The 13,124-nt window shown below is 33.2% G+C and overlaps 1 protein-coding gene across 1 annotated transcript in view; it reads right to left on the bottom strand.

The window, feature by feature from the left end:
* The window catches only part of LOC150088669 (transmembrane protein 62-like), a 366,503-nt gene that overhangs the window by 70,596 nt on the left and 282,783 nt on the right, over positions 1-13,124 (bottom strand). Inside the window, exon 12 of the mRNA XM_090370285.1 lies at positions 6,229-6,354. Within this exon, the coding sequence (XP_090226411.1) occupies positions 6,229-6,354 (126 nt within the window). The remainder of the gene's footprint in view (positions 1-6,228; positions 6,355-13,124) is intronic.

Below are 13,124 nucleotides of genomic sequence, written 5' to 3'. Positions count from 1 at the left end.
TCTAACTTCAGTAGTAGGGAAAAGCATGAAGACAATGATCAAGGGTAGAATTCAGGATCATTTGGATAGAAATGGCATTCTGAAGAATAAGCAGTATAATTTTATGAATTTGTAAAGGGAAAATCATGGTTTTACAAATTTGGTTACTCATGAGAGGATCACTCATGAGCTGGATTTAGGGAATAATTTTGAAATTGTTTATTTGGATTTCAGCAAAGCATTTGACTTAATCCCACATGAGCAGTTACTTTATAAGCTGGAACAAGAAATCACATCTAAGGAATTTCCCTGTGAAAATCCTTAGATGGATAGCAGGATGACTTCAGGGCAGGAGACAGAGGGTTGTGATAAATGGTTATTCCTCAGATTGGGTTGATGTAAGACATGGGGTTCCCCCCCACCACCAAGGATCAGTATTAGGACCACTGTTTTTGATTTTCATAAATGACATTGATGAATGGATAGAGGATGTAATGTCTAAATTTGAGGATGATGTAAAGATTGGTAGAGTAGTTAATGATCATTGCCAAGCAGAGCTTCTTCAGAGTGACCTAGATAGACTTCAGGGATGGTCAGAAAAGTGGCAGCTATGCTTTAATCCAGCAAAGTGTAAAGTATTGCACCCGGGCAATAGCAACCCCAAAATAACTTGTACACTTGGTGGAGGTGAACTAAAGCTGGTCTGGTAGGGGAAGAAAGGGACTTTGGTATTATGATACGGTCAGATATGAAGTTCTCCGAGCATTGTAGAGATAAGGATGTCATAATCCTATTATTCAAGGCTATTGTTAGATCACACTTGAAATACTGTGTTCAAATAAGGAGACCGCACCTAAAGAAAGACATTGTTCTTCTTGAAAGGGTCCAAAGACGTGTAACTCACATTGGTTAGATCGGCAAAAGGGCATCCATATGAAGAAAGAGTTTGAACATGTTGGTTGCAGAGCTTGGAAACTAGGCACCTCAGAGGAGACTGAGGTATTTAAGGCTCTGAGAGGCATAAGCAAAATGAATAAGGACGAAATTTTCACGGTTATAAATGATTCTAGAACTAGGGGCCATAATTTTCAATTACGGAAGGAGTTGTTTAGACTGGATTGTAGGAAGTTTTATTTTAGCCAGTGAGTTATAAATTACTGGAAAAGTTACCTATATGGGTGGTAGAGGCTGACACTTTGGAAAAATTCAAAGGTCAGCTGGATAATTACCTACAGGAGGAGGGAAACAATGCCGTGCCCCAGGTATTACACCTGGGGCACAGTATCCCCAAAATAACATCCATTTGGTGGAGTTGAAGTAAAGCTAGTAGTGGAGGAAAGGGACTTTGGTGTTACGATGCGGTCAGACATGAGGTTCTGTGAGCATTGTACACAGGTTGCAAGGCCCATGGTGTCCTACTGATGACTTATCGAACATTTGCTAGTAGATATAATGATGTCATAATCCCATTATATAAGGCTATTTTTAGACCACACTTGGAATACTGTTTTCAAGTATGGAGACCACACCTAAAGAAAGACATTTAGCTTCCTGAAAGAGTCCAAAAACAGTAACTTACCTGGCGAGATCGGCAAAAGGGCATCCATATGAGTAAAAACTTCGAATATGTGGGTTGCAGAGCTTTGAAACTAGGCACCTTAGAGGAGACTCGATTTAGATGTTTAAGGCTCTGAGAGGCATAAGTAAAATGAATGAGGATGAAATTTTCATGGTTATAAATGATTCTAGAACTAGGGGCCATAAATTTAAGTTACAGGATGAGAGGTTTAGACTGGATTGCAGGAAGTTTTATTTTAGCCAGAAAGTTATAAATTACTGGAATAAGTTACCTATGGGAGGAGGGAAACACATAGGTTGTCTATTTCCTTTTCTTTTATTAATTATTTAACTTTTCTTCTTATTATTATCATTTTTTGGTTGGTGCAATTTAAGCCATAGACTTCATTGCACCATGTGGCTATTGCTAATACTAATCTTCCCCAGTTAAGAAGGTAGTACTTCAGTGTCTGGAACAACAGTTGGAATTCCTTCTCATCTCCTCCAATTTGCAAGCTAAAATTTTAGTTGTGGGAGATTAAGTCTTTTTAGTCTATTTAGTCTTTGCCCTCATTTGAATATGAGGGCAAAGACTAAATAGCCTGTAGTAACTTATCATTGTCTAAACAACTGAAATATATATTTCATAGATTTAATAAACTATTGTACTTGACACCTTTAAAATTTAACAATTTTGATATAAAAGTATCATATACTATTAATTATTTTTTCTGACCATCAAGCAGAGCAAAGTACAATTTAAATTTTTACACAATAATATTAAATAGATCAAGCTATAAAATATGTATATAATTTTAATAAACTCCATGGGATAACATAAGAAAAAAAATTGTAGTAGTAGACTGGCAAGCTTATTTCAATTTACAAGATTCTAATATTCTTTTGGAAAACTTGTATGGTAATATATTCACCACATTATTAAAAGTACCGTTCCCATTAAATCAATCATTAAACACTGGAATAAATATCCAGTGTGGTTCCATAAAGATTTAATATTATTAATTTAAAAAAAAAAAAAAATAGAAAAAACATATGATAAAAGTTCAAGCTTCTTAAACTTGTATCATATGTTTTTTCCTTAGAAACCAAGTAAAACAAAGTTAAGAATGCTTACAATAATACATAAAAAATAAACTGGACGCAGTACTATGTATAAAACATGCAAGTCAGTTTTGGAAATATTGGCAAGAGGGCAAAAACAAATATTATTAAAATCATTCTACATGTTTTGATATTAGGGTTGAGGAATTTAAAAAACAATACTCTAAATTCTATGTTTATGATCAGAGCCAAAACAATATTCCATTAGCCTCTACTAATGACTTACCTATTTTGATATTGATTATAACATTTTACTGGATGTAATTAACAGTTTCACTCCATTATTCTCAGATATTGGATGGAATTCCAGTGGCTTTCTGGAAGCATTGCTTTGTGGTATTCCATTAGCAACTGTTTCATCTAATAAGAGTTATATCCAATCATGGAATATTCTTATTCAAATTAAAAATAACCACTATCATTCTTCAAGACAGGAAAGGTACTGTCCTAACTTCTTATTGACCTATCATAAAGCAAATCCCCTTTGAAAGATCATTTAAAATATAATATACACTAAGGCAAGAAAATTCACAACTAACAAGCTGGGTCCGTCCATCATGGCTTCCTTAATGGGAGATCCATTATGACTAATCTCGTTTCTCTGCTCAATTAGACATTGAGTGCTTGATAGAAATAATCAGATGGATATTTGTATCTTAAAGACTGTGGCACCATTCCTCATGAGCTAATTTGTTCCAAGCTAAATTACATAGGGGTAGTGGGCAAAGCCCATCTTCTAATGGAAAATTTTTTTACTCACAAAGTACAGGTAATATGAGGGGGGTATATAATGTTCCCTTTTTCCTATTCAAAGGGGTGTCCCACAGGATTCTCCTCTGGGTTCTCTATTATTTGCACTTTTTTTAAAATGATATCCAGAAATGTCTGAAGTAAACTAATTTTAAATTACTCACTTATGCTGATGACTCGAAAATCTACAAAGAGGCTTGTTTTATTCATGACTGTAGCATACTGGAACAGGGATTAAAAGAGTTGACTCTTGGATCAGACGTAATGGTTTATCTATAATCTAGAGAAATGCTGTTCCATATCTATTTCAGACTAACAACAAAAATGTATAATTGATTTTAACTATTGGCCAATCCTAAAATAGAGAAGGTTAAAGAACCTAGGGATTTGGGAATTATTTTTTCATCTAATGATAACTTTAACAGACACATTGATAAAATTACAGTCAGAGGTTCAAAAACAGTAGGCTTTCTAAAAAGAATTTTTAATCAATAAAAACAGCCTATACTATGACTGTTAATCTAAGTAACAGTCAACATAGGCTTGGCTGTTAACAAAGGTATGGGCTCCCTAGTAATAAATATTTAATTAATCAACTGGAGCAGGTTCAAATGCCAATGATCAGGTATTTTATATTTAAATCTAAATTAAAATTTGAAATGAAATCCTATGATGAGAGTTATATAAAATTGGCTTATTTCCTCTATAAATTGATGTTTTATATGAAAGAATCAACATAAAAAAAAAAAAGTTATCAATTGGCATAATTCCACAATTTATAAAGTGTCTTCTCTTAAGTTGAGGTTGGAAGACTTAATGGAAATTGAGATTTATCTCCTTTCCCCAGTGGATTTATTTCCTATTTTTATTCTTTTTTTTTTATCTCTTAGATGTAACTGATTTAATCTTATACTTCTATTTATATTATTTATCATTACTTTAATTTTAATGTTTAAATTTCCATATGTAAGGCATTTTGCTGTTTAAAATTAATAAGAAAAAACAAAAAGAAAAAAATTATGCAGCATGTTAATTTTCTCTACACCAGTGTTTAACTAGCAGAAACAATGTGCAGAGAATTAATTATGATTTGTAACATAAATGCTCTAACTAGTTTAAACCTAGTAATACTTTTGAGTCATGTTATACTACACTTATCTCTTCTATAAATATTGTTAACCTTTTACTTAATACACCTATACAGTAAACCCCCGCTATTCGCGGTATCTGTATTCGTGATCGCTGATTTAATATAAAATGAAACCTAAAAAATGTGAATTTTAAAGCACCGTGAATATTTTCCGCCATAAAAAAGCATGTACATGGCTAAAATTATCTTTCCCGGTCAAAACAGCACTCAGTGGGTGGGGGGGGAGAGGGGTGACAAAATTGCGAGCGTGGATGTTTCTCGCTAATCCTTGTTCAGTATGTGTTATGTGCTTGTCATGGAAGGTTTCTTCGTTTGCTTTTAATTTATATGATTATAAATTGAATAAATTTATAAATTGACAGAAGAAAGTGACTTTATTCTAGACAAGTTCTTTCTAACCCATACAAAAAATATGGCTACAAATAACAAGGGAAATGTGAAAAGACCAAAGAAGGCGATGACATTAGCGAATAAAATTGAGTTATTAGATAAAATTTCTAATAGTGAAAATGTCTCCTCAGTGACAAAACATTATAAAATCAACGAGTCAACGGTACGATCAATCAAAAAATCGGAAGAAAAATCCGCCGTAGTGTCCGTGAAAGCGTGCTAATTGCTTAAACAATTTGCTCTGTAACTCGCGATGTTATATTAGAAAAAAATGGAAAAGGCTTTAAATCTGTTGATAGAAGACCGAACTAAAAATAAAATTCTGTTAAGTTCACTCATCATTCGTGAAAAGACAAAACTCCTTTATCAACTTGAATTGGCGCATTATGGCCTTAGCTGCCAATGCGCCATTAAAAACCAAACCTTTATCAACACCTTAGTGAAACTGGTGATAACACTGGCAGGATAAGTTTTTTTTGCTAGCAAAGGCACTGGTTTGAAATTTCTAATAAATATTACATTTAATATTAAATTGTTTCTTATTTTCATTTCGATGCCATATGCTTGCATTTCACTATGTACTGTCTAATGTACATAGTCATATTATGAAGGTACATCTAATACATACATAGACAAAATTTTAGACTAGTTTTTCTTATATATTTCATACTTTGGAACGGAACCCCTTTAATACTATGGGAGCCATAACTCAGTATTCGCGACATTTCTCATGAACGTAACCCCTGCAAATAGCGGGGGTTTACTGTATAATTTATTTTATGCTCCTGGTTTTTATCTTTACTATTAAGAGTGCGCTGTTGAATTGTAGCTTATTTATTCTTTTATAGTGTACTATACAATAATAAATATATATATTTTTTAATACTTTTCCCCACCCAGGTATTTGTCAGATGCTACTATTTGTTATAACTACAAGACTAATTAAACAAAAGCTAGTATTAGAGCTTTAAGATAATTATATGAATAGTTTATTGCACTTCTCAGGGAGGGATAGATTTTAAACTGTACATACTTTTTATATGTTACCATAACTGATTTACTGCAACATATTTACGAGTCTCTCGATTTATAACAGAAATAGATGCTTTGTATTAAAAAAAAAGAAAAAAAAATGCTTATTGTTCAAAAAAACATTGTGGAATACTGCTAAATATCTGTTCAAAAAACATTGTGGAATATTGCTAAATATCATTCCGGCTGCTGTGTTTCAACATTTAATAGTTTTAAACTTCTCTTCAAAATTATAACACTATACTTACCAATGGCTACATACACTGCAGCTAATACTATAGGCCAAAACAACTGGTCAATACATGACAGCAAATACAATTTAAATAACCATCTCCTGCAGCAATTTTGTTCAGACTTCACACGAATATTACGATCTGAATGACAGGAAAAATTTCCATTTAATATTACACAACTACTTATGTATAATTCATAAAATTATAATTTGTACTTAAAAGAAATATGAAAAATTTTATACTTTTAAGGTAAACACAAGAGTTATTTACAAAAGTAGGAGTAGTAAGATTTAATATCTGAAACACAAATTTTAAACTGAACTTACATGCACAAAAACTCATGTATGAGTTATTTTCTCTTTATACTCTGTATGGTCACTACAACCAGTATCATTTACAACTTTATTGTAACTTTTTTTTTTTTTTTTTTAGCCAATATATCAGAGAAACAGTTAACAATGAGCTGGTACTGACAGCAGCAGCAGTGTTCCAAGTTGATATTTTGTGCTTAATTTTAAATGTTTGGCTGATGAATATGGTTAAATAGTGTTCTGTGATCCTCACTGATTAAATTCAGTGTTTTACTGAAAATTTCCACCTCTCTCTCTCTACACCTAAATTGTTTTAGGACCTAATGTTGCTTGTTATTGCAATAATTACAAACCAAAACTGCTACAAGCATAGTGATTTTCTTCACATTGTAATGAGACTGGATTCAGAAGTGTTACAAAGCCATTGCCACTGTTGTGAATGTTCCTTGTAAGATTATTTCTTATATAGAGTGTAATGATGTTTTCTGCAGACTAAATTTTTTCCTGACTAAATGCCACAGATATGCTTCATTTTGGCAATGCTATAGTAGCTAATAAACAGATTCTTCAGTTTTATTCAGATAAATAATGCAGTTTGTAATGACTTAACTATGTCTGCTGCCACTTTATGAAAGTGTTTTAGTTCAACTCTGCCTTTCACAGATAAAGAAGTCAATATTCTACTGATATTAATGCTTTCACTACCAACTTAATTCTTCAAATACTACTGAAGAGAAAATAAACTCAACTTCAGCTAGAAGAATTAAAGTTATGTCTAACTTTATTGTAAGAATTTCTAACACACCCTTCAGTAATAATATTACTTCTAACAAACATTTTTCTTACATACTTCTTAAAGAATTGAATTTGTGGCATCTTTTTTTGACCTAGTGTGTGTCTCATTTTCATTCCTACTTGATGTGCAACAAAAAATTTTATTGTAATTATGTGCTCACAGCTGCAACTACACCACCCAGTTTGGGAGCTAATGATTCAAACAGAAGCTGCAGTAAAAATATGGACAACAAAGTCATTACATTAACACAAAATTTCCTGAGTTTGTTACATGGATCAAATTTTTAAAAAATCAAATTTTATGGATCACTTTTGAAACATACGAGTTACAAATTTGTAAGAATTTCATTTCTAATAGACTATGATCTTAAAGAAATTATTACTAATGAGGCTAATGGTCTTAAATATTTTGGCTACTAAATGCTAAAGTAGGAGTACAAGCTGATTTACATCATCAACAACTTTGGATATAGATACTAAAGCTGTAACCAATATAATCACTGACAAGATTACTGATAAGTTTAAGATGATAAACAGACTTCAAATTAGATCCAACCAACGTAAAATTTCCTGATAAAAGTGATTTGTTCTCTCTCATTATGAGGACCATCTTGAATTGCATAATAATACTAACAGACATGAAACAATTGCTATATCCTCTATTATTTTAGACAAGTTCCTCTTTCTAGATAATGGGTTAATTTGGTTTCCTAATCCCAAGTTTTTAAAGTTTTATATGATCCACAGATTACTTATAAGTAATCTATGGTTCCACCTTTTAATGTTATTAATCTTATGGAAGCTTCTCTGAACAGGAAGTGGGAACAGATGTAACATTAAGTCTGCTGTTCTGGTCCTATTTAAACCAAGAAATTTCTTATTTGAAATTTTTTTTCATTATGTAAATTAAAAATTGTTACGGTCAGGTCAATATGACTCAGTGTGCAAATGTATATGAGGGCAGACTGAAAACTACATAGGCTGTATCTGTTATTCTTAGTCAGAGGTATCCTTAGTCTTGGAATTGGCTTGTTGTAGACTAATTTCGAGAGCGTTTTGTTTGTTTTCTCTCGGAAATGTTAAGTTTGGAAAGGGCTAAAATCACAGGGATGCAAGAAACCACTTTCTCTTTCAATTCAGTATTTTTTTTTTGAGTGAATAGCAATACTCAAATGCATCACTGTGTTAGTACAATTAGATTCAAACTTCTCAAACAAAATAGTGTAAAATTAATCCTTTAGTGTTCAGAGGAAGAGTCAACATTTTTTGGCAGTAATTTTGGGAGCCTTTACACTCCCAAATTCTGAATTGCTGCTTAGTTTCTGGATCAGTGTCATATGCAATTCATCACAAGTTACAATTAAGGATAAAAGAATCCATACTGGTTTTTGTTCCATTTGTGTTGCAAATCATTGACAAATTTCAACTTGCTTTTGTTTTCTTGTCTGTAAGGTCATGAAGAGCCCACTGGCACAAATACAGGATGTGTTTAATGCCACGGTCACAATATTGTGACATATGAAAGAGAAATTCTCATAATGACAGTCTTTAAAAGTCAACTTTAAGACTTCCCTTAAAGTTATTCCACTCTTGCAACATTTGCCTCTGTTGCCTACAAACCTTGTTTTGCTGCTTCTTAAACACTACCTATCTTTTGAAAGCATTGGCTCTGTAAGCTTCATAAATGGCACCTATCTTTTGAAAGCATTAGCTGTGTAGGTTTCTTAAATCATCTCATATGTCTCCTGATCAATTTCCCCTGATTTAGCACAAAATTGTATCACAACCCATTTTGCTAAACAATAATAGGCACTTTTGCTTTGGCTGCCATAGTCGTAGTGATTACTATTATTTCACAAAACAATTCACTACAAACAAGATATGAAGATCACATGCACTAACTAATGAATGATTACTACATTATGCAGGTACCAAATTGATCATAACTATAGCAATGGAAGAGTGTTGCCAGGTCATGTATTTTTTCAATTTGACATCATATGTGTTTGGAAAGGTATATCTATGAAAATTTTTGGATGTGTGTGCATCTTACCTATGCCAGCATTTAAATTTATATCTGAGGTTTTTACTCATTTTGTCTAGCTATGAGTTTCTTCATTAAATTTTAAAAATTCATAAAAAAAAAATAAATAAATAAAAATTATACATAAATGCTTTTAAACATTAATTTGCTCTTATTTTGAATTGTATTTGCAATGTTAGAGGGAAATTAATTCAAAAATCAAATCAGAATTTATTTTTTTTTAATTCTAAAAAAATAATCTTGGAAAATTCACCCAAAACTCATTGTTATTTCTTTTTTGATGTAACACTATTTTCAACATCATTCATGAATCATTTTATTCAATTTAATCAACTTCTGGATTTGAATTCAAGAGAATTTTGGCACAAAAATTGGACAACAGTGTCTGGTAGGTGTAATCTTCTCCTATGATTTTAAAATCTATTTTCATGTTGCCATCTATTAAAACTGTCTACTATTAGTAGTCTTTTGTAAAATAATAAGAAGAGTTTACCTCAATATAGTACGTAGAACACTTCCGTATGATACTCTCCAGAAATTAAAACGAAAACTTACATTAGAGTAAAAAATAAATAATTAAAAATCAATTTAACACAATTAAAAATCAAAATGGATCACAGGAATGAATTTTCATTCCTGTGATCACGACATATGGTCGAAAAGCGTGAAGCTTCAGGAAGAAAAATTGTTTTGAATATTTTCGTTAGATTCTTTTTAATATTTTTAATTGCATTAAATTGATTTTTAATTGAGGTAAACTCATTATTTTACAAATATTAATATCAACGTAGAACGTATTGGGTATTACATCTCCGATTCATACTAACTATTAGTAGTCATAGTTTTAATAGACCTAGTTTAGAAACACAAATAAGAGAAGACATGTACTGGAAGATTTCAAAATAATTTGTGCCTTAATGAATGTATTATTTGATAATAACTTTGAAAAATGTGTGTGTGTGTGTGTGTGTGTGTGTGTGTGTGTGTGTGTGTGCGCGCGCGTGCATGCGCACACTTCCTCCTCAGGAACCACACAAAAAACCACACACTAGAAAAGATTAAGGATAAAAGAAGATATGCCACATCAATGATTTTAGAACTTCTTTTGAGGTGATATTTAATCCATAATCTAAAAGTTTGTTGGTTATTGTTTAGTTTATTGGTGCAATGGCAACTAAGGCCATAATGTATCTATTACAATCTTGTTCTATTAAACACATGGATTCAGATAAAATACTGTTTATCATTTTTATGAAGGCACAAAGAGGTCATCAATTTCTCATCAATCTACCAGAATATGTTATGTTAATAGATTACAGGCATAAAAATAAGAAGAGAAAGCCACTTATCGTTCTCTTAAGTACAAGAAAGGGGGGGGAAGAAAAGTTTGTGGACTGAGTATGAAAGAGTAGTGGTACAGTGCTAAAAATTTCTGTACCTAATGTATAACACTTCAAATAGTAACCCACCAAGTTCAATGAAGTTTCAACAATATCTTTATAATTACAGGTCCTGAACCCAACAAAGTTATGTGAATGAGGAAAGATGGACAAAATCAATTACTGTGCATTCATTCAATATTTCGGGAAAAAAAGGACTAATGCCAAAGGCAAATTTATGAGGATATGATTACAACACTAGGGGAGGATTCTCTCTCTCCTATTCCATGGTTAAGAAGTAGACAGCAGAATTAAAATGAGGGAGAGCCTGGAAGGTGACCAGTGTTGTAGAAGATCTGCAATGTCCATAACTCCAGAAGTTGTCAACACTGTGCATGATCTGGTGATGAGAGATTCACAAAGTGACAGATCAGTACACTGGCATCTCACATGAACATCTGTATCACACAATAACAGAGGTTCTTGCTATGTAGAGCGGGTCAGGATGATGAGTCCCAAAGTTGTTGGCAGAAAATCAAAATTGCACAAGAGTTGTCAAGTCAAGTGAACAGTTGCATTGTTTTCAAGCAGATCCACCAAATTTCTTTGAAATATTTGTGATCACTAGCATTAATAGTGGCATATGATGCAAGAAAAACCTTATACAGCAACAGCAAAAAAAAAAAAAAAACACTTTGCATTCACTCCAAAGGTTTGTCTAGTTCTTCCTTGAATTTATATAACTTCCACAATGAGAGATGGAAGTTTGTTTCAGCAATCAACCATCTGCTGGTTAAAGGCAAATTTCTGCACATCTATTCTGCAACTGTCTTTCCTCAATTTGAATTTATGTCCCCTCAAGTGCATAATCTGAGAAAGAAAAAGAATCCCATCAGCATTGAGCTAAGGCCTTAAATGCCTCAATCAGATTATCTCACAGGTGCCTAGTCTCCAGATGTTGCAATTTGCTGAACTTAAGCCTTTCTTGGTATGATACTCTCCCTTTGTTCCTCTCGCCAATCTCATTGCCTCTCTCTGTACTTCCAGCAGCTCTACATCCTTCCTTCCTAAAATGAGACCTGTATGCAGTATTCAAGGCGTGGCCTGACAATTGCCTTATACAAAGAGATAATCACCTCCTTATCCCTGTTAAAAAAGTTCCTATATTTCATTGACAAGACCATGAGCTGCTTTGGCAGCATGTCTACACTGCTCTGAAAACTTCATATCTGATGGCACAATTACCCCCCCCCCACCCGGATCTTTTTCATTCTCCATTACCCTGATTTTAGTACCAACACAGTTGAAATTTGTTGGGGTTACAGCTACCCATATGCAGTACTTTGAATTTGTAAATGTAAAACAGCAGTTGATACCTCTCAGCCCAGGATGGATGAGATGTAGATCCATTTCATTCAGCCAGAGATAAAGGTGCAATACAAACAGTGTAAACACAGCTCTTCTTCCCCACCAAAGAAAGCCAAGTTGATTCCTTCTGCTTGTCAGGTGATAGCATCAGTCTTTTGGGATGCTGATGGAGCGTTGTTAGCAGATTACCTTCAGAAAAGCCAGATGTCACATGAACATATTATGCAGATCTTATGACATTTGTGTGAAAACAAAGATAAATGTTAAGGTAAACTCAAAAAAGGAGTATCTTATTCTATCAGGACAAAGCACACCTGTTTACGATCTATCAGTGGCATGGCTGTGCTGCATGAGAGCGGTTTTGAAATCTTGGACCATCCACCATATTTATCAGATCTAGTGCCATCTAACTTTCACATATTTCATAATTAAAAAAAATACTTGGCTAGCATCCATTTTTCCACTGACAGTGGCATCATTGCTGTAGTGGATGCATTCCTGGAAGCCCAAGAGAAAACCTTCTTTGAAGCTGGAATTAATACATTGCAGCACTGGTAGCAAAAGTGTATTGACTCCAAAGGTGACTATGTTGAAAAGTAACATGGTAGCGGACTTTCCAAATAAACCCTTCATCCTCGGGCTATGAACTTTTCAATGCCTTTCGTATAATGGACATTCCATGATAAAATATTTTACTGAGAGTTCGAGTTTGACAGTTGCTGCATAGTGGAAGATCATCCTCTGCAAGTAGGTAAATGAGGATGTTCAATCCATAATCTGGCAAGTATGACTTCTTTGCTATTCCCCTCAGGCTTGATAGCCACTGCTTGTGATCACTTTTTAATGTGGAACAATTTACTGCTATTGTGCTCCTGCCAAAATGGATATCCATTTTTCTCTGCTGGTACATTGCATAATGAATCTGCAAGCCATTTAAGGTATTTGGAGGTCTCGTGATATGAGCCTAGCATTCTTTGGTGGCAAAATCTGCTTGTTTGCTTCATGTAATTCACA

This window comes from Mastigoproctus giganteus, chromosome 3, assembly GCF_048544385.1.
Source record: "Mastigoproctus giganteus isolate SK-2022 chromosome 3, ASM4854438v1, whole genome shotgun sequence".
In the NCBI taxonomy this organism is placed as follows: Eukaryota; Metazoa; Arthropoda; class Arachnida; order Uropygi; family Thelyphonidae; genus Mastigoproctus; species Mastigoproctus giganteus.
This window is presented reverse-complemented; position numbering and strand designations above follow the sequence as displayed.